This window comes from Chiloscyllium punctatum, chromosome 6 (assembly GCF_047496795.1).
Source record: "Chiloscyllium punctatum isolate Juve2018m chromosome 6, sChiPun1.3, whole genome shotgun sequence".
NCBI classification, from domain to species: domain Eukaryota; kingdom Metazoa; phylum Chordata; class Chondrichthyes; order Orectolobiformes; family Hemiscylliidae; genus Chiloscyllium; species Chiloscyllium punctatum.
The window spans coordinates 33,063,928-33,086,156 of NC_092744.1; the positions used below are offsets into that span (position 1 = coordinate 33,063,928).

The 22,229-nt window shown below is 41.1% G+C and overlaps 1 protein-coding gene across 22 annotated transcripts in view; it reads right to left on the reverse strand.

The window, feature by feature from the left end:
* Positions 1-22,229, reverse strand: part of LOC140478847 (uncharacterized) — a 352,643-nt gene that overhangs the window by 138,867 nt on the left and 191,547 nt on the right. For all 22 annotated transcript variants that reach the window (XM_072572342.1, XM_072572329.1, XM_072572328.1 and 19 more), the window contains 9 exons: positions 21,859-22,070; positions 19,964-20,033; positions 18,162-18,329; positions 14,773-14,889; positions 14,382-14,645; positions 13,639-13,785; positions 3,806-3,990; positions 2,442-2,622; positions 496-621 (listed from right to left, as the gene is read on the reverse strand). In XM_072572342.1, coding sequence (XP_072428443.1) covers positions 496-621; positions 2,442-2,622; positions 3,806-3,990; positions 13,639-13,785; positions 14,382-14,645; positions 14,773-14,889; positions 18,162-18,329; positions 19,964-20,033; positions 21,859-22,070 — 1,470 coding nt within the window. The remainder of the gene's footprint in view (positions 1-495; positions 622-2,441; positions 2,623-3,805; positions 3,991-13,638; positions 13,786-14,381; positions 14,646-14,772; positions 14,890-18,161; positions 18,330-19,963; positions 20,034-21,858; positions 22,071-22,229) is intronic.

Consider the following 22,229-nt stretch of genomic DNA (forward strand, 5'->3'; position numbering starts at 1 on the left):
GGGTTGGAGGTTAAAAACAGGGAAGTCTTATTACAATGGTATAGGGTCTTGGTGAGGCTGCAACCTGGATTAGTGTGTAAAGTCACTTGATCCCTGTCCTTAAAAAGGATATACTGGCATTGGAGGCAGGTTAAAATAGATTCACCATGCTGATTCCTGGGATCAAGGAGCTGATTTATCAAGAACAGTGAAACAGGTTAGGCCTTTATTCATTAGTGTTTAGAAGAATGAGGGTGATCTGTAACTTGTCCTATTTCAATCATCTATTATAGGTCACATCTGTGGTTGCCATTATGCCATTATGGATGATCACTTTGAATTTATTGACTTTTGGAAGTCATTTCTATAGTATAATTTGAGTAGAACTCCACCATTGTATATTTCGGCAATATGTATTTCAGAGTGCTTAAATGACATGGTAATGTTTGTATCTTTGTTCATCCTTTACATCAGCAATAAGTCATTTCAGTGAGATAATAAATATTGGTACCTTACCAGTACACATAGAGCTGTTCATTGCATTTATTGTGTAGCCTGTACTGCAGCTGCAGTTGAATCCTCCAAAAACATTTGTGCAGATCTGTTCACAATTGTCTGTATTTTCCTGACACTCATCCAAGTCTAGAATGCCAAACAAAAACATGTAAGACAGCTACTAAGAAGTCAGAAGCTTTCTTTGCATTTAAACCCTATTCTATTCATTGAGGTAGAAATTCTAAATCTATTTTTACCGATGTTACCTCACTATTTATTTTCAAAATATCTACAGTTCCATAAATGCATTTTTACCATGCCTGTTTTCCATCCCAAAATTGAAGTGGTACATAGTTTTAGAAACTTAGAAAGTAGAAGCAAGAATTAGGCCATTCAGCCCATTAACCCTGCTCCATCATTCAATAAGATTATGGCTAATTATCCAACTCAGTACCCTCTTTCCACTTTCTCTCCATACCCTTTATCTGTAAGAACTATATTTAACATCTTCTTGAGACCATTCAATGTTTTGGGCTCAACTGCTTTCTGTGGCTGAGAGTTCCATAGATCCCCACTCTGAGTGAAAACATTTCTTCTTAGCTCAGTCCTAAGTAGCATTCTCCATATTTTTTAAGACTGTGACACCTGGTTCTGCACTTTCCAGTCATTGGAAACATCTGTTTACCTTGGAGATCACCAACACCCCCCCCACCTCCCCCCATCCCATCTCATTTTTCCAAATGCCAATGAATACAGTCCTCACCAATATGGTCTCTCTTCCTATGTCAGTCCTGCCATTGCAGGAATCAGACTTGTAAATCTTAGTTGCACTCTCTCTATAGCCAGAACATCCTTCCTAAGATAAGAAGGCCAGAACTGTACATAATACTCCAAAAGTGGGTATCACCAAGGCCTGGTACAATTGCAGCAAGATGTTCCTGCTCCTGCATTCAAATCCTCTCACTATGAAAGTCAACATTTCATTTGCCTTCTTCATCACTGCTGTACCACCAGTCTTTCTGTGACTGGTGTGCAAGGCTATTCAGGTCTCATTCCATCTCCCCTTTCTCAATCTATCTCTTCCCATTTTTCCAATCAAAGTTGATAACTTCAAATTTATCCACATTATCCTGCATCCACCATGCATTTGCCCACACACTTAACTTGCCCAAGTCACACTGGAGTAGCTCTGTATTCTCCTCACAGCTCACACTCCTGCTCAGCTTTATGTCATCTGCAAACTTAGAGGTATTACATTTAGTTGTTCTAACTATTGTTTTATAAATTCCTTTTGATGTATTTTGATGTACCAAAGTGGTAATTTCCCTAAAATGTAAAATGAGTTGAATTGCAGATTGCTTTTGATCGAAATATCTCAGGGAATAGAGTTTTGAAATTTCATATAATCTTTGTGTTAAAATGCCTAAAGTCTTTGTCTGTTATCTGCATCACAGTATTTAATATGCTGATGTTATCTTTTTACAGTGTCAAGTGTCTAATTCCTTTTACTTTTCCCTTTTCTAATTTCTGACTGACTGATTTGGTTATATTAACTGGACATTTCATGTCATTTTGATTTTCCCCCCTTATCGAATTTCACTAAAATAGTAGCTCATCTCTTGACTCAGCCCTTTCCCACTCCCTTTGAGGACGGGCCTGCCCATGGGTCATTTAGGGCCGAGAGCACAGAATGGTCCCACCTGCTCACAGTCTCAAGACAGTGATGGGATTAACCCTGCCATCCAATAGCACCTCTGAGTTAGAAATCTGGTCCTTTGTCTTCATAAATTCTGGAAACATTCAAGAGTATAACATGCAGAATGTCCCATGGGATAAGGCACTCAATATGACTACTTTAATGCATGTCAACAGGATTTAAAAAGTGAAGACTACTATTTCTAATTTTTAATATTTACTGTTACATAAGCACTTCAAGTATACAAGAAAGAAGGAGCATGCATCCTCACCAAAGCATTTTATCCCATCTCCCTCTAAATTATCTGGACAGGGATCACAGGTGTAACCCTCCAGTGGTGCAGGCTGGTCTTTGCAAGTGTCATTCAGGAAACATTGGTTATCTTGACAAGCATCAAAATCCTCAGTGCAGTAATCACCCGTGTAGGCAGCAGTACAGTTACATGCTGGGACCTAAATTCCAAACGGACAGGTTTTAGATTTATACATGGTTTCACTAGAACTTCATTCCTTCTCTCCACAATTGTATAAACAACAGAATAAATCAGCCTACATTTTATGATAGATCAGTTCAATTGTAGATACTTTTGCATTTCCCAATAAACATAATTTAGCTCTCACTAACAAAATGTATTATTTAATTCATTGATGACATGTCGCCTTCAGCAGCTTAGCTAGCATTTATTCATCCAGCCCTAGCTGTCCTTGAGAAAATGTTGCTGAGCTGCCTTCTCACCACTGATTAGAAGTTTTGTGGTGAAGCTGCCATGAAAACAGGCAGACCCATATGGGAGAACAAATGGATTCCAGATCCAGGCATGTGTATGAGTTTTGGATTGGGTCTAGTTTATTAATGTCCTTTTAGGAAGGAAACTGCTGTCATTATCTGATCTGGCCTAGAAGTGACTCCAGACCCACTGCAATATTGTTGACCCTTAACTGCTCAATTAGGGATGGGCAATAAAGGCTGGCCTAGGTATCCCATGAATGAATTTTTTTAAAAGTGGAGATGAGAGGTGTGGTGGGCTGGTTTTTAAAAAGTGTGCAGGTGAGAGAGGAGATAGTGCTATTCTTCTCACAGGGTGTCCCAGATTGGTAAGAGGCACCTTCCAATGAGTGCACTCCCTGCCCACTGTTTTAAGCATTTAAAAAATGAATAAATCTCCCTCCCACATGACTGCCCATGCCAAAGGACATCATTAGATTGGGTTCATCTGAACTTACAGCAACACGTATTATTGTTTTTTTTAACATACATTGGCAGGCTGGCTATTTTAGTGTATCCACAAATCCTTTGTATTATGCGATGGCCGCCCATAGGGAGAATGTAATATTATAACCCATAGACTCTGACCACTTTTATACCCACGGTATTTTTTTTGGCTGGTTCGGTTCTGAGTCTGGTCACTGATAACACCCAATATATTGATAGTAGAGAACTCAGGTAAAGACATTGAACCTGGATGGTTATATTCTATTTTGTTTGAGATGGTCATTGTTTGGTATTTGTGTAATGCGAATGTAACTGGATGCTGTTCAAATCTTGATAAATATAGGCATACATTGCTTCAGTATCTGAATATGATCTATGACATAACAATGGTGTGAAACGATTCATGCCTTTCATTTAACTTACCTTAAAAACAGTACTGTTGTTTTCTAAGGTCAAAATCGTTCTGGAATAATCACAGGTTGAATTGATACTACAGTTGCACAACACAAGTGTCAATCCTAACACAGAAACAGCTTTAGAATCATTTGCTTGTATTATGGCAAACACTGGGATGGAGCTTGTTGGATTCCAAGAAAAGTTTCCATTTTCTATAAATATAGAAAGAATGAATGAATGACTTTTCAGAAAGAAAAACATATATTCATGTTTAACTTTTTTTAACATCCAAATCACAAAATGCCATCTTACCCAAAAATAGAATAAGCTGAAGAATATAAGTAAACGAGAACCAGCAGACTACTTAGCTTTTCACATTTAACTCTCATCAAAAAACTGTTTGAAAGTCACTATTTTCTATCTAAGGAGGTATCAGATACACGATTTTGGCTCAACAAAATCTTTTACATCAAAAGTGTACAATAATATTTAGACTGCCACATGTCCATTTTAATTAGACTTTAACTACTTTCATCCAAAATTGACTATCAATTTTAGAGAGTTTTATGGGGTTTTTCTCTGTGAGCGCTAGGAAGTTATCTCACACAATTCTTTTCTGCTCACCTTCATTATGTATGCAACACACCTGTATGGCAGCATATTTGTGATATTGTGTGCTCACCAGCCTCCAAACCCCATAACTAATTTCCTCAGCATGCCAACCACAGCAGTAACCCCCATTAAACTCTTCTTGTCTTTGAGTGAATAGACCCCTAGGGCTGACTGACTTGGAACAGCATCTCCAACTGACGTCTGAATACATGACTTGATCATATTTGTGCAGCTCCCTTACTAACTTTCCTCTAATTCTGGACTGTTTGCACTGAAATGGCAGGACTTACTGTTGTCCAGTTTCCAGACAGTAATGATATGGAAGCCCTAATCATGAATGCCCCCAGTGACTGAATGACCATGAACTGAGATTGGAAGATGACCTTGACTAATTGGGCAGACCCCTGTTTGACAACAGTCCCCCTTAATGTGACTGAAAACTGATAATCTTGGACTTTGATACATGGCCATTTGGTTGAAGCACATTCACTGTGTTTGCTATGTATGCTGCTGGCATATGCTATCAGGTTAATGTGAAATGAATGCAGCATGGTCATGTACAGTCCACCCCCTTCCCTGATCATTACTGACAAAGATTACAAACTAGGCAAAAATGAGGACTGCAGCTGCTGGAAACCAGAGTTTAGATCAGAGTGGTGTTGGAAAAGCACAGCAGGTCAAGCAGCATCTGTGGAGCAGGACCCTGGCTTGTGTCTTGTAACGGTAAGTTAAGCAGAAGTATTGTGGGGCTGTAAGTTTGGAATGAGATAGCAACCCATAAGAAACAAAGGCAAACCAGAGATGCTCTGAGCATCAAAGTTAGTTCAAAGTGAAGAGAACAAGCTAAGAGCCCTGAGGCAAACCCTGAGATGGGTGCCTGTTCCTGCACGCAGAATGGCCTGGCACTGCACTGCCATGGAAGATGATGGCGCATTCTAAAGTGCAATATTGAAGAGATGAACTGTAGTCTAAGTGAGTTGGAGATGTGTCTTGAAAATGTGGTGAGGCTGGTGCATGTCCGATGCCAATCTTCATGGACAAAGAATGTAGGAAATCACTGCACATGGACGTACTCTGAGGTTTTGGGGACTGGTAGTCAAATGGAGCGCCAAAGGACCTCTAGTGATTGTAACAAAGTCAGCCAGATGAATCTCATAAAATATGAGTTCCTTGATTGGGGCTGTTAAACTGGGAGCCCTGGCTGACAGGTAAGAATAGGAGTGTCAGACATCCCCTGAGAACTAACTCTGAGATCTGGCTCTGAGGGAGCTGGATCAAGGTCAAGGCTTTTCTATGTGTAAATAAAGGATGACTTGGCAATGGGACTTCGGCTTCTGTGGACGTATTTCAGGACCAAACAGTGAGCTGGAACTGCAAAGTACCTACTCAGATTTTAATGTTGGGAACTGTCATCATTTAGTTTCTCCTCACTGCCTGAGAAAATAATGAACTGGATAAAAATGGGGCAAGTTTAGGTAATAACGAGATCGTAATGCATGCAAATAGGGCTTTCATTGCTCAGCAGCAAGACCCTCACTTTGGCCATTAAAACCTTGGTGAAAGGTCAGGCTGGTTTTCTTGATGCCAAGAATTTTTTTTTTGACCTCGCCATATTTTTCCAACTGACTTGCCATTACTCACATTGTTCAGGGACTGGGAGGATTAGGCCCTGTATATCAGCTACAGAATTAATAAATCATTGCTCTCACAGAACATGGAAGATGGCACATATTGCTGCTAAGTGCATCTTCACCTTATGAACTGCTTTATTCATTCATGGGATGTTGACATCAATGGTTAGGCCAGCGTTTATTACCCAGCCCCACTACATTTCAGTAAGTGGTGATGAACTGATTTTCTAAACCATTACAATCTAATATGGTTTAAAAATATTGCCAGTGTTGTTGAAGAGGAATTTCCCAGATTTTGTTGCAACAACAGTTATAGAATAGTCATATTGCTACAAGTCAGGGTGCTGTATTATTTGTTGGGGGGGCGCGGGCGTCGGGCAGCAGAGGCTTGAAAGTGATACTTTTCCCACACATCAGCGATCCTGGTCTTTCTAGCTGGCAGAGGTCGCAAGTTTGGTAAATGCTGTAGAAAGATCCTTGGTGAGTTCCTGCGCTAACATTGTGCATTGTGATGAAGCATGCAAATGTTGAAGGTGCTCGGACTTGGTACCAATCGAGCAGGCTGGTTTGTCCTGGGTAATATGAAACTTTTTTAGCTGTTGTTGGAGTTACATCTATTCAGAGTCCAGATTAGAGTGGTGCTGGAAAAGCACAGCAGTTTAGGCAGCATCCGAGGAGCAGTAAAATCGACGTTTCAGGCAAAAGCCCTTCATCAGGAATACAGGCAGAGAGCCTGAAGGGTGGAGAGATAAGTGAGAGGAGGGCGGGGATGGGGAGAAAGTAGCATAGAGTACAATAGGTGAGTGGGGGAGGGGATGAAGGTGATAGGTCGGGGGGGGGGGAGGGTGGAGTGGATAGGTGGAAAGAAGATAGGCAGGTAGGACAAGTCATGGGGACAGTGCTGAGCTGAAAGTTTGGAACTGGGGTGAGGTGGGCGAAGGGGAAATGAGGGAACTGTTGAAATCCAAATTGATGCCCTGGGGTTGAAGTATTCCGAGGCGGAAGATGAGGCGTTCTTGCTCCAGGTGTCTGGTGGTTAGGGAGCAGTGATGAAGGAGGCCCAGGACTTCCATGTCCTTGGCAGAGTGGGAGGGGGAGTTGAAATGTTGGGCCACAGGGCAGTGTGGTTGATTGGTACGGGTGTCCCAGAGATGTTCCCTAAAGCGCTCTGCTAGGAGGCGTCCAGTATCCCCAATGTAGAGGAGACCGTATGGGGAGCAATGGATACAATAAATGATATTGGTGGATGTGCAGGTAAAACTTTGATGGATGTGGAAGGCTCCTTTGGGGCCTTGGATGGAGGTGAGGGAGGAGGTGTGGCGCAGGTTTTACAGTTCCTGCGGTGGCAGGGGAAGGTGCCAGGATGGGAGGGTGGATTATAGGGGGGTATGGACCTGACCAGGTAGTCACGGATGCCAGAGTGGGAGGATGGGTTGTAGGGGGGCGTGGAGAGTAATTCATCTTAATCCTGACTTGTGCTTCATGAAAGGGGTTGGATACTTTATGCAGCAGTTAATTTGTAGGTAGCAAAGTCCCATAAATGGAGTCATACAGCATGGACACAGACCCTTCGGTCCAACCAGTCCAGGCCGAACATAATCCCAACTATACTAGTCCCACCTGCCTGCTCCTGGCCCATATCCCTACAAATTTTCTATTCATGTCCTTATCCAAAGGTTTTTTAAACATTGTAATTGTACCCACATCCACCACTTCCTCAGGAAGTTCATTTCACATGCAAACCACCCTCTGTAAAAAATATTGCCCTTCATGTGTGGAATTGTCTGAAAAAGATAGTTGCATGATGGGAAACTGGCCAACGCCTGGTTGGAACACAATACAAGTTAGGACTATAGCAAAGGTCAAAGCATAACTTTTTCACATCAGAGAGCGTCAGAGAGTGGCGGGAGCTGGGCGGAAGTAAGGCAGAGTGCAAAGCCGTTTGGGAATGTAAGTGACTGTTATTAGAGTGGGTGTGTTCTAGACCCCAGGTCCTACAAAGTAGGGCCTCCCTCCCACCCTCCTCCTCTAACTTAAATTAAAAGTCCACAGACTTGCCCCAAAAAGAGGGTCCAAGGAAGTTCCTGTGGATTGAAGAGTGAGGCTTTAGCTCAGGAGTCTTTGACAAGGAGGTGGAGTGAAGTGATTACGCCACAGTTGAAGAGGGTGAAGACATGACTGCCAAGCTGGTTCAGTGTGCTACATGCTTGATGTGGGAGGTCAACGACTCTGGTGTGTCTGGCTCGTATAAGTGTGGAAAGTGTGTGCACGTTCAGCTACTGACAGAGCATATTGCAGCACTGATGAAAGACCTCGAGGACCTTAGGCTCATCCGAGAGAATGAGATCTTTCTGGACAAGACCTTCAGTGAGGTTATTACACCAATCGTACCAGAAGAGAGCAGAAGAGAGCAGACGATGAGGAAGGCAGAGAGGAGACAGGTGCAAGAGACCCCGGGAGAAGTTGAATCTTTTGGAAACAGTAGAGACAGATGACGCTGCCAGTCCGTGAGGCGGCCAGGGCTGTCAATCAAAAGTTGGCGTGGAGACAGAGTGGAAGAGTCAGACGTCGCACAGAGCCATGGTAGTAGGGGACTCCATAGTGAGAGGAACTGACCGGGGTTTTTGTGGCAGCAGGCGGGACTTAAGGATGGTGTGTTGCCTTCCTGGTGCCAAGGTTAAAGACATCACAGACAGAGTGCAGGAAATCCTCAAGGACGAAGGTGAAGATCCAGAGGTGGTGGTACATGTCGGCACAAATGACGTTGGGAAGAAGAGGAGGAACATACTACAGCGGGACTTCGCAGAACTAGGAAGAAGGCTGAAAAGCAGGACATCCAGGGTGGTTATCTCCGGTTTGCTTCCAGTTCCTCGGGCTGGTGAGGCCAGAAACAGGGAGATAACGGACTTGAACGTGTGGCTGGGGAACTGGTGCAGGAAGCAAGGATTTAAATGTTTTGTGGTAAGCATAAATTATACAAGAGAGACGGTTTGCACCTTAATAGGTTGGGGACCAGCATTCTGGTAGGCAGGTTTGCTACTGTAACACAGCCACGTTTAAACTAAGTAGCGGGGGGACGGAGGGGTCAAACTGGATGTTTAAGAAGGAAATTGAAGGGAAAGTTAGAACAAAGGAAGTCAAGAAAGACAACTGTATCAATGAGGCAGAAAACTCAAAAAGGGATCATGATGTAAGGTTGAGTGAAATAGGAGTTGATGGGAAGGGTGAGGGCAATAATAAATTAAAAATATTATACATGAATGCATGAAGCATTAGAAATAAGATGGATGAGCTTGAGGCTCTTTTGGAAATTGGCAGATATGATATTGTGGGGATAACTGAGACGTGGCTTCAATTGGACAGGGTCTGGGAAATGAATAATCAAGGCTACACGTGCTATCGTAAGGACAGACTGATGGGCAGAGGGGTTGGGGTGGCCATGTTGGTAAGGGATGATACTCAGTCCCTTGCACGGGGGGGACCTAGAATCAGGGGATGTAGAGTCAGTGTGGATAGAGCTGAGAAATACTTGGGGTAAAAAGACCCTCTTGGGAGTTATCTACAGGCCCCCAAACAATAGTCTGGATGTTGGATGTAAGTTGAATCAGGAGCTGAAATTGGCCTATCTCAAAGATGTTAATACAGTTGTTATGGGGGATTTCAATATGCAGGTAGGCTGGGAGAATCAGGATGGTATTGGACCTCAAGAAAGAGACCTTGTGGAGTGCCTCAGAGATGGATTCTTCTAACACCTGGTGCTGGAGCCAACCAGAGAGAAGGCAATTCTGGATCTGGTATTGTGCAACAAACCAGAATTGGTCAGGGACCTCGAAGTGAAGGAGCCATTGGGAAGTAGTGACCATAATACAATAAGCTTCAATCTGCAATTTGAGAGGGAGAGGGTACAATCGGAAGTGACTATATTTCTGTTGAATAAAGGGAACTATGGAGCTATGAGGGAGGAGCGGGCCAAAGTTTAATGGTGCAATGCCTTAGCAGGGATGACAGTGGAGGAACAATGGCGGATATTTCTGTGTATAATGCAGAAGTTGCAAGATCAGTTCATTCCAAAAAGGAAGAAAGATCCTAGAGGAGACATTGGTGGCTGTGGCTGATGAGGGAAGTTAAGAAACATATAAAGTTAAAAGAGAAAAAGTATAATATAGCAAAGATAAGTGGGAATACGGAGGACTGGGAAGCTTTTAAAGAACAACAGAGGATTACTAAGAAGGAAATACACAGAGCAAAAAGAGGTACGAAGGTAAACTGGCCAATAATATAAAGGAGGATAGTAAAAGTTTTTTTAGGTATGTGAAAGGCAAAAAAATGGTTAAGACTAAAATTGGGCCCTTGAAGACAGAAACAGGGGAATATATTACGGGGAACAAAGAAATGGGAGAAGAATTGAATTGGTACTTCAGATCTGTGTTCACTGGGGAAGACACAAGCAATCTCCCTGAGGTAATAGTGGCTGAAGGACCTGAACTTAAGGGAATTTATATTTGCCAGGAATTGGTGTTGGAGAGACTGTTAGGTCTGAAGGTTGATAAGTCCCTGGGGCCTGATGGTCTACATCCCAGGGTACTGAAGGAGGTGGCTCGAGAAATCGTGGATGCGTTGGTGATTATTTTCCAGAGTTCAATAGATTCGGGAGCAGTTCCTGCAGATTGGAGGGTAGCTAATGTTATACCACTTTTTAAGAAAGGTGGGAGAGAGAAAGCAGGAAATTATAGACCAATTAGTCTGACCTCAGTGGTGGGAAAGATGCTGGAGTCTATTATAAAGGATGAAATTACGACACATCTGGATAGTAGTAACAGGACAGGTCAGAGTCAGCATGGATTTATGAAGGGGAAATCATGCTTGATTAATCTTCTGGAATTATTTGAGGATGTAACTCTGAAGTTGGATAAGGGAGATCCAGTAGATGTAGTGTACCTGGACTTTCAGAAAGCTTTTGATAAAGTCCCACATAGGAGGTTAGTGAGCAAAATTAGGGCGCATGGTATTGGGGGCAAAGTACTAACTTGGATTGAAAGTTGGTTGGCTGATAGGAAACAAAGAGTAGTGATAAACAGTTCCATTTTGGAATGGCAGGCAGTGACCAGTGGGGTACCACTGGGATCAGTGCTGGGACCGCAGCTTTTTACAATATATGTTAATGATATAGAAGATGGTATTAATAATAACATTAGCAAATTTGCTAATGATACTAAGCTGGGTGGCAGGATGAAATGTGAGGAGGATGTTAGGAGATTACAGGGTGACCTGGACAAGTTCGGTGAGTGGTCAGATGCATGGCAGATGCAGTTTAATGTGGATAAATGTATGGTTATCCACTTTAGTGGCAAGAACAGGAAGGCAGATTACTACCTAAATGGAATCAATTTCGGTAAAGGGGCAGTACAGAGATATCTGGGTGTTCTTGTACACCAGTCAATGAAGGTAAGCATGCAGGTACAGCAGGTAGTGAAGAAGGCTAATAGCATGCTGGCCTTCATAACAAGAGGGATTGAGTATAGAAGCAAAGAGGTGCTTCTGCAGCTGTACAGGGTCCTGGTGAGACCACACCTGGAGTACTGTGTGCAGTTCAGGTCTCCAAATTTGAGGAAAGACATTCTGGCTATTGAGGGAGTGCAGCGTAGGTTCACGAGGTCAATTCCTGGAATGGCGGGATTACCTTACACTGAAAGACTGGAGCAACTGGGCTTGTATACCCTTGAGTTTAGAAGACTGAGAGGGGATCTGATTGAGACATATAAGATTATTAAAGATTATTGGAGGCAGGAAACATGTTTCTGCTGATGGGTGAGTGCCGAACCAGAGGACACAGCTTAAAAATACAAGGTAGACCATTTAGGACAGAGATGAGGAGAAATTTCTTCACCCAGAGAGTGGTGGCTGTGTGGAATGCTCTGCCCCAGAGGGTAGTGGAGGCCCAGTCTCTGGATTCATTTAAGAAAGAGTTGGATCGAGCGCTCAAGGATAGTGGAATCAAAGGTTATGGAGATAAGGCAGGAACAGGATACTGATTAAGGATGATCAACCATGATCATATTGAATGGTGGTGCAGGCTTGAAGGGAAGAATGGCCTACTCCTGCACCTATTGTCTATTGTCTATTGTCAGTAGGATTTAACCTCGGTAGACCCCATCAGAGATTGATTAGCTAGCTCCACATAAATTCTGGGATACTGACTAAGCCTAAATAAGGACATCCCACAAAATCCTCTGAGTCCCCAGCAAGGACAAGATAATGGGATGACATATGTGACACAAGGTTTTTGGAAGTCAGCATGATAAACCTCGGAATTAATAACACATATCATTAGTGATAGCTATTGATGAATTTTAAGTGTAAAGATTCCTTCTCGTGTCTCTGTAAGCACAAACTTGTGAGAAACTCTGAGCTGTGATTAACGCTCGCTCTCTTCCAAGTTCAGCCAATCTGCATGCAACTCCCTTGTTAATTATGACCAATCGTTTTGTCGGAACAAGATTTGTTGAATTTTCTGTTGAGTATTATTGATGTCAGCTCTCACAGTCCTATAGCCATTTTTAATCAATTTCTATGCATGCCTTTTTTACCTTAAAAATATGCTCCCAGCCTTGAAATTCCCCATCCGAGGGAAAAGATATCTATTATTAACTCTATATGTACCCCTCATTATTTTATTTTGATTAATATTTGTTAATATCCTACAGAAAACATCTTGGTGCATACTAAAATAATAACCAACAGCCAAATACAAGGAAATGCCTGAATCTTCAAATCACAATTTTTTTGCATTGAGACAATATTCTTCATCTCTATTATACTGTGATTCTCTTGAAACTTACAGATAAAATCCCATGACAGTATTTAGTCAATTGTGGTATGTAACTAAATATACTTAATCAATCAGAAATGTGTTTAATGCAGTAGAAGAACAGCCACAACTGTTTTGGGCGGCACAGTGGCACAGTAGTTAGCACTATTGCCTCACAGCGCCAGAGGGTTCAATTCCTGCCTTGGCAACTGACTGTGTGGAGTTTGCACATTCTCCCCGTGTCTGCATGGGTTTCCTCCGGGTGCTCCGGTTTCCTCCCACAGTCCATAGTTGTACAGGTTAGGTGAATTGGCCACGCTAAATTGCCCGTAGTGTTAGGTGAAGGGTAAATGTAGGGGAATGGGTCTGGATGGGTTGCTCTTCGGAGGGTCGGTGTGGACTTGTTGGGCCGAAGGGCCTGTTTCCACACTGTAAGTAATCTAACCTAAACTTCATAAAAGTTTAATAAAGAAAGTAATAGGTGTTTTTTCCATTATTAGTTAGAATAATTTCTGTAATAACTTGCTTGGAGTACTGAATACACACTTCAGGCATTTCTACAATTTTAGCAACCAACTCTTCTGTGAAAATTTAGTCAAAGCATTTACATACTATCTTTCCTGTTCCCTCATCTCCCTCTACAAGTTTGCTCTTTTTTATCCTTTGTTGACCCTCCCCTTATTACCAATATCCCAATGAAAGATCAATGCATCTCCAAAATAAAGTCTTTGGTCCAGATTAAATGTCAAAGTAGTAGGTGACTAGAACTATAAATGCACCTGATAAAAGCACTGGTAGTCCAACTTTACCTGTGATTGTGATATCTGGAGAATCAGTCACCACGGAAAATGTCACCTCATCATCATTGCTATCAGTTGCAGTAAAAAGAATAAACACTGGTTCATCAAGGCGGGTTTGAATGGTTGAATCTCCAGTGATGTTCGGTGGGAAATTATCTGAGAATATGACAGTCATATTACTGAGAGCCTTCAGTGAGAAGTCATTTCTTTAATTTTATAAACAAATTTAAGGTAATGCACACCATGAGATGGTGTCACTTTTCAGAAAGGAGAAATGAAATTATATTCAGGGCTGGGTGGAAAGAAGTTTGTGTGCTGACATTACAATCCATGACCTGTCTTTGCCTGATGCTGTTCAGGCTGGCAGCACACAAGGTTCAGACTGTTTCCTTGTTCTCATCCTCAGTCTGACTGAACTCTAAAAAGGTCACAGCGTTGCGCACGGATGTGTTCCAACCAGCTTCCAGCTCTTAAGGCACCTTAAAGTTTTTATGCCCTAATAGCAGCAGGTTAAATGCTGGTACTATGGGTCAGTAATCCAGCAGTCTGTCCTCCAAAAGATTATGAAGATTGCTGAGGCGCTGCTCCACAGAATTTGCAATGGCTTTAATCTGCTCAACCTCTCCTATCCATTCAACTATTTGAAAAGGTTTCTTCAACAAAAATAAAGAATGAGAATCTATGATCTAGTGAACGTTATGGTGAACATGTGTCAACAATACTTCAATTTTTAAACAGATGTGCATACGTACTCATTGTGCTGTTCTGTGCTGCAAATGTTGTCACACTTTGTAATGTTACTGCTCCAAACGATAAATCATCTGTACTTAAAACGTCAAAAATGCAGTCATCGTCTCCTTTACAAGTTTCATTAGCTTTGTCAATTTTTTCTTTCTCAGTAGTTTGCAATAGCTCATCATAAAACAAAGGTACAAAACTGTTATTGTTGTATTTGTACCAAGACTCTCCTGTGGTTGTATTGTAGGTGAATATGCTGTTGTTCACAGTTGTTTTCCCTTAAACAAAACACACATAATCAAACATAATAAAAATGATATTGCCATTGTCACATAATTAGTTCGTGATTAAGTCAGTTATCCATTTTAGTAATTGTATTTTAAAATATGTAAAAGCTGTGCTTACACGTCAGGCCAAAATCAAAAAATATCTGAGCATCTGAAGGTAAATTTGTTCCATCAAAGTCAAGGTGTGTTCCATTAGCAGCTTTAAAATCATCTGCTTTATCGTCGTTCCAGACACCTAAATGTAGAAATGGAAAAGTTTGTTCCAGTACATGGAAAGCTAAAAATAATTCCAAAAGAAATGTTTCTGCTTCTGAATTGTTATAATTAGTAAATCATGTTATCATTCAAAATGTGACCAGCAAAAATACAGAAAATGTAAAACAATACTGAAGCTAAACTTCGATTATTTCTTTTCATGCGGATATAAGTTAAGATTATCAACTTTGATCCACCTTTCGCTTTCACTGACATTGAAGCAAGCACCTGTCACACCTCACTGGACTAACACACCAGAAATCAAGACTTGTTCATCCCAGAATTGTCGCAAAAGTTAAAGATTATATCAAAAAATGTAAAATATGTAAAATTCCTCAAATTGCCTGTCTATTAACAGAAAGCAGAGACCAAGTTTCTGCACTTAACAAGAATTACTATTTATTACTATAAATCTACTCCAGCTGTAAGCAAACAAGTACAAACTGTTGATGTATATCTCCATTAGTTAAACTCTAAACCTTTATATAAACTTCCTGTGCACAGAGTCAAAACATCTGGTGCTGGAAAAGCACAGCTGGTCAGGCAGCATCTGAAAAGCACAGTGGCACAGTGGTTAGCACTGCTGCCTCACAGCGCCAGAGACCCGGGTTCAATTCCCGCCTCAGGCGACTGACTGTGTGGAGTTTGCATGTTCTCCCCGTGTCTGCGTGGGTTTCCTCCAGGTTCTCTGGTTTCCTCCCACAATTCAAAAATGTGCAGGTTAGGTGAATTGGCCATGCTAAATTGCCCGTAGTGTTAGGTGAAGGGGAAAATGTAGGGGAATGAGTCTGGGTGGGTTGCGCTTCAGCGGGTCGGTGTGGACTTGTTGGGCCGAAGGGCCTGTTTCCACACTGTAAGTAATCTAATCTGATGCTGACCCAGAGTTGATGTTTCAAGCATAAGCTCTTCATCAGGAATGTTGCAGGGAGGGGTGGGCAAGGGGGCTGAGAGATAGGTGGGAGGGGATTGGGGCTGGTGGGGGGGAAGGTAGCTGTGATTGCAATAGGTGGATGAAGGTGGTGGGTGGTGGTGATAGGTTGGAGTGGAGAGTGGAACTGATAGGTGGGAAGGAAGATGGACAGGTAGGACAGTTGATGAGGGAAGTGCTGAGTTGGAGGGTTGGGTCTGGGATAAGGTGGGGAAACTGGTGAAATCAACATTGATTCCGTGTGGTTGGAGTTTACCAAGGCAGAAGAACACCTCATCTTCTTCCTTGGGACCCTCCAACCACACATAATCAATGTTGATTTCACCAGTTTCCTCATCTCCCCTCCCTCCACTTTATTCTAGATCCAACCCTCCTACCGGGCACTACCCTGTTGACCTGTCCCACCTGTCCATCTCCCTTCCCACCTATCCATTCCACTCTCCCCTCTGACCTATCACCACCACCCCCCACCTTCACCCCAGCCCCATCCCCCTACCATTTATCTATCAACTCCCTTCCCCCACCCACATTTCTGACGAAGAGTTTATGCTCGAAATGTCAACTGTCCTGCTCCTCGGATGCTGCCTGACCAGCTGTGCTTTTCCAGCGCCCATTTGTTTGACTCTGATCTCCAGCATCTGCAGTCCTGACTTTCTCCCTGTGCACAGAGACAGGCAGGGTCTGACACAAAAATCATTGGAGCTCTGAGTGGAGGGAAAAACTGGGTAGTCAGTTCAATGGTCCCTGTCCACAGAGTTTGCTTGTATGATCCTCTTGGAGGTTTTGCTCTTTGATCTCTTTTCACTTGTTTGCAGGAGGCACAAAGTGACTAGTTCACAACTTACAACATTTGTGATTTACTGTTTATAAGTCACGGATTACAAGAACCAGCTAGGGAAACTAAACTGGTCTTCTTCAGGCTTCAGATATTTTTGATTACAGAAAGTCAGCTTCTTCCTTTTGTGGAGGTCTGAAGTCTTCTGGCTATATCACTCAAACCCTCAAACTACTCAGCTACTTGGGAGCCAACGACATTGTTGTTGGAGTCAGAAAGTCTTTGCCATCGATAACCAATCATAACTTTAAAGACCAATTAACTAGTTGATTCCAGCTGAATCTCACTTGATACACACCTTCTTGTACTAGTTCATCTACAACTAATCTTTGTTCACTGGTTACGAACATATGAACAAGGAACAAAAGTAGACCATTCAGTTCTTTGAGCCTGCTTTGCCACCCAATAAGATCAGGGCTGATCTAATTTTAACCTCAACTCTGCATTCCTGTATATGCCCTGATCATCTTTCATCCCTTGTTAATCGAGAATCTATCTGCCTCTGCCTTAAAACTGTTAAAAGATTCTGCGTTCACCTTGCTTTGGGACAAAACCTCTGACAGAAAAGAAAACTTTCATCTCTTTCTTAAATGGATGACTCCTTATTTTGAAACTACGACATCTAGTTTTAGATTCTCTCACAAGAGGAAATATCCTTTCAACATCCATCCAGTCAATACCCCTCTGAATCATTTATGTCTCAATTAAACAAACCATAAACAATTGTGTGAACAGCACTTGCAGCAAGTGTTGGTACTTGCTTTTAAAAGTACAACAATCCCTTCCACAGTCCTTGCATTTTTAAACCAATCCTTTTCTTATTTAAGTCCACAGTCAAAAATATAATAAAATAAAAATGATTTAATTTTACACAAATGTTATACATAGTGGTTGATTTCAGATTGGGTATGTAAAGGTCAGTCCATCCAATATTGCTCTTTCTAACATTGCTTAAATTGTTAATTATATTCTGTCTTTGTTGATTTTATATTTATATTTTCCAATATTAGTACGATTAGTGTTATGTTTGGAAATTATGGTGGGAAAGGGTTCCGGTTCCTATTTAATAAATGACAGACCAAGTCACCTGTTTTAAAATTGAATTTCCCTGAATCTTTGGAACACAGAAAATGTTAGAACTACTTGTGGGGTCAAGTCCTTTCATGGAAAGAATAACACAGCAATGGAGTCCAACTTAATTGTGCAGGTGGATGGGCTTTGAATGGATGGGTAAGCTTTTAATTTACTCAAAACCCATTTACTTCCACAGAGTTAAAATCAGGTCCAATCTGTTTCTCTCTTGGTAGAGACTGGCCAAGCCTACTGCATAGCTTCTGGTATTTTCTGTTTTCAGTTCAGTTTCCAGCAGAGTAATCTGCTTTAGGAATGTGAATTTAAAAAGAAAACATAACAATCCATTTATTTTATGGATTTATTCATCATTTCAGTTGTAATAAGATCACAGTTTAAAGGTGGCATCGTTACTCACCCAAGAGACCTTCTGTTTCATTTTTTAAAGAATTATCTAGTGATGTTGTGAAAGCTAAAGTCCCCTTCGTTCCTGAAACAGTAATGGATGTTCCACCTTCAAAGGCAGCCACGGTTTCATTATCGGTTGTCTTTTGTATGGTCACTTCATTTATAAAGGTAGAGTTTTCTGTAAAGAAGAATGATCATAAAAATCTAATTTATGTATTATCCAAGATGTTGGCCAATTCAAGTACGAGATTTATACATTTTTGTGAGTTCCTTTACTGGTAGGCCATGCCTAAGAGATGCATTTTGTTTAAATCAAAGCTCAATTAAAATCAAAACATTTTTAAAAAAGGTAACAATAAATATTGTAATCAAACCCATGTCCATTTTTCTCTGATTAAGATCAACATCACAGTTCTGTAATTATGTACACCTGCAATTAAGGATTTTATACTTATATTTTGAGCCTGGGATCAATTTAATGAACAGTATTCATTTTAAAATAACTTAGGCTTTCATTCATAAACTTGAATGAGTTCTATTGATCCCAATATGAGCTATTTGAAAATTGATACAACAACATGGTGGCACAGTGGCTAGCACTGCTGCCTCACAGCGCCAGAGACCCGGGCTCAATTCCCACCTCAGGCGACTCTCTGTGTGGAGTTTGCACATTCTTCCCGTGTCTGCGTGGGTTTCCCCTGGGTGCTCCGGTTTCCTCCCACAGTCCAAAAATGTGCAGGTTAGGTGAATTGGCCAAGCTGAATTGCCCATAGTGTTAGGTGCAGGGGTAAATGTAAGGGAATGGGTCTGGATGGGTGCGCTTCGGTGGGTTGGTGTGGACTTGTTGGGCCGAAGGGTCTGATTCCACACTAAGTAATCTAATGTAATCTAAACTTAAAAAAAAAATGTAGTTATAAATGGTTGAGACTTGTTTTAGCTTTTTGAACTTTGCTATTTCAAGTAAGAATTGAGCTAGGATTTCAGTACTGATTTCAGGTTTCTCAACTAAAAATTGGTTGAGCAATGTTTAAAAGTCTGATAGTAACATTATGCATTCACTTAACTGCCTGAATCTACTTTCAAACAGGTCTTTAAAAGAAATTTCCAGGACCCTGGCCCAAACCATCTCAAAGATTTATTAGATGTGCAGATCAGGATCTTCTTCCTATGTTATGGCCCCGATTCAAAGAAAAATGAGTGGATCATGCATTTTATTTCTATCTTTGAGTGGCTGAGCTACTTTAAAGGTAGTTGAATTGAACTGATTTAGCTTTATGCACTCAAATGACTCAGAAAAGTTAATAAGTCTCTACTTAGAGGGCCATCTTAGGTACAAAAGTACCTAGGCATAGCTTCTTCAGTTACAAGAGTAGTTACAGTTACAAGATTACCAATATAGAGCATCATCTTATGTACAGAGTACCTAGTTATAATCCTTAGTTACAGAATAGAGAAATTAAGAAAAAAACGTTGCATTACAGCTCACTGGCAGGATCCATTTTACCATGTACTGTTCACCAACAAACCAAATAGTATAATTTTCTGATAAAAGAAATCAGCTCAGCAAAGATATTTAATTGCAGCCTAAACTGGAAAGAAGTCTGCGTTTCCCATTTGGGAGACAACTGCAAGCATGTCACCAACCCATGTCCATTCTGCATCCAAATTGAGTATCTGTTCTGTAAATTCCCCAAAATATCTGTTTTGATTATTCTTATGAAAGCTATTAAATTTCTTAAATAATTATGCACTTGGTTTATGGCTGTTGCAATGCAGAATATATAACGTCAAGGTTAAACTATTCACTCTCACCTGTAGCAGTTACAATATTTCCATCAACCATGAGAATTATTTCATCGTCATCATTGATGTTCCACTGAACCTGTAAAAAGATAATAATTTCACTCCCTGAACTTGACTGATGGGAGGCAGCACACATTTGTGAACATGGTCTTCTGGACTTTTTTCCTAAAAAAGAAATCTTGTGTATAAACTGTAGGGTCATTCGCATTCTGAATAAAATGAAAAATTCCCTTAGTCATCTGGAGTAAGTCTTCTGAACGTTTGCTTATTTTAACTACAAATTTGATAGAAAACCAGCAGAGTTTTGATGGATAAAGGAGATTAAATTGGAGCTAGGGTCTTAATCAATCCTTACCCATCTTAGAATTAATGAATTCCGTGTTATAGTGCAGGTGGAAACAAACCTTGCCCCAACTCTGAGGATGCTGCCTGACCTGCTGTGCTTTTCCAGCACCACACTCTTGACTTTAATCTCCAGCATCTGCAGTACTCACTTTGGCCAGGAAGTTACATTCATTTGTGAGTCAGGAGAGGTATGAGTGTAACTTATCTGTGAATGTGCGAATTGAACTGGTGGCTGATAAGGTTTCTCGCTACCAATGTATACTTGGAAGTGTTAAAAATGTTATATTGGGGGTGGAGAGGGGGGGAGCGGTGGAGGTCAGTTGGTTGATGTATAACAGTGTTGTTCAATTCCTGTACCAGCTGAGGTCACCTTGAAGCCCCTGCCTCTCAACCTTGTCCCTAACCCTCAGGTTAAATTCACTACCAGTTATCTCTCTAATGAGAGAACAGCCAAACAGACTAAAGTTAACACATTTTCAGCTCTGATCTCCAGCATCTGCAGTCCTCACTTTCTCCTAAACAGATTATAATGCCTTCCAAACTCCAATATCAGCATCAAAGGCTCCTGGTCAAGGATAGCAGAAGTAGGTTTAAAATAATGTTGAATGAGGAAGGTGTATTCTGTTCACTATACATCAGTCAAATTTAAACAGCGATTATTTCCCTTCCATTATTAATGATTTTGCAAAATATTTCCAAACTACATTTATTTAGAAACAGAATTTTAAAACTCCTAATATTCTCCTCAATTTATAACAATTAGGAGTCAGAAAAATATTTCCCCACTTTACTGGGGTCCTGATGAAGGGTCCTGCCTGAAATATTGAATTTCTTGCTCCTCTGATGCCCCTTGACTGGCTTGCTTTCTCTAGCTCCATATATTAAGTTCTCTGGATGGCCAGAGGTTCTGAAAGGTACTCTACAAATGCATATCATTCTTTCCATTCATTTGTTCGGAGGATGTGGGTGCTACAATCAAGACCATATTTGCATTCAAGAATTAATTTTTTGTCAAGATAATCAAAAGGTGAAGACAATGCACTTACATAGCACATTCTACTTCCTTGTGGTATCTCAAGCTCCTCTCAATGAATTCAAATATTTGAAATGTAATCTCTATTACTATGCAAACAAATCTGACAGCTGACGTCACGGCAAACTCCCACAAACAGCAATAAACTAAGTGGCCAGTTAAACTATTATTGTTGATGTTTGTTGAAGGAACAATCTTGAGCAGGACATCAGATAAGCTTCCCTTTCCTTCTACCAAAGTGCCTTTGACCTTTATGTTCACCTGAAAAGTGAATGTCCTTTAGTTTAAAGGCTCTTCCAAAAGATGGTAGCTCCAATAATTCAACATCCTTCAGTGTTGCATTGAAATGTGAACCTAGATTAGATGTTAAAATTCTGGGATGGGGCTTGAAGGTATAGATCGTTTAACTTTCAGCGTAAGCACTGCAATTGAGCCAAGCTGCCACGTAAATAGGTGAACGCTTCATTAGTGTAACATACAGTAATACACAGTTTGCTGTGAATTTCTTAAGAGCAGTGCTAATCACCTTTGTTCCATTCATTCTTTGTGCTGCCAGTGCGACAAAACTTGTTGCCTGTGATGTTCTATTTTCTCCAGCTCTGAGGGTTCGTCCCTGAAGTCTGAACAGTGATGTACCATTTTCATCTTTCACACTTAATAGGATGAATTCTCCCAGGCCATTGAAGGTGTATTTTACACTATCCAAGGTGACAATATGAGGATCGCCAAAGAAGAAACCTGGTAAATTAAAAAATAAAATGCCTCAAAAATCTTTATTTTCCGAGTTAAAATAAAAAGGAAAGTTTAGTTCTGCTTGTTAACCATGAATGGAGTCAGTGACTGATTCCTACCCATTTTAATGTAACTGGTTTGGGATACTTCAGAAATCTGCTGCAC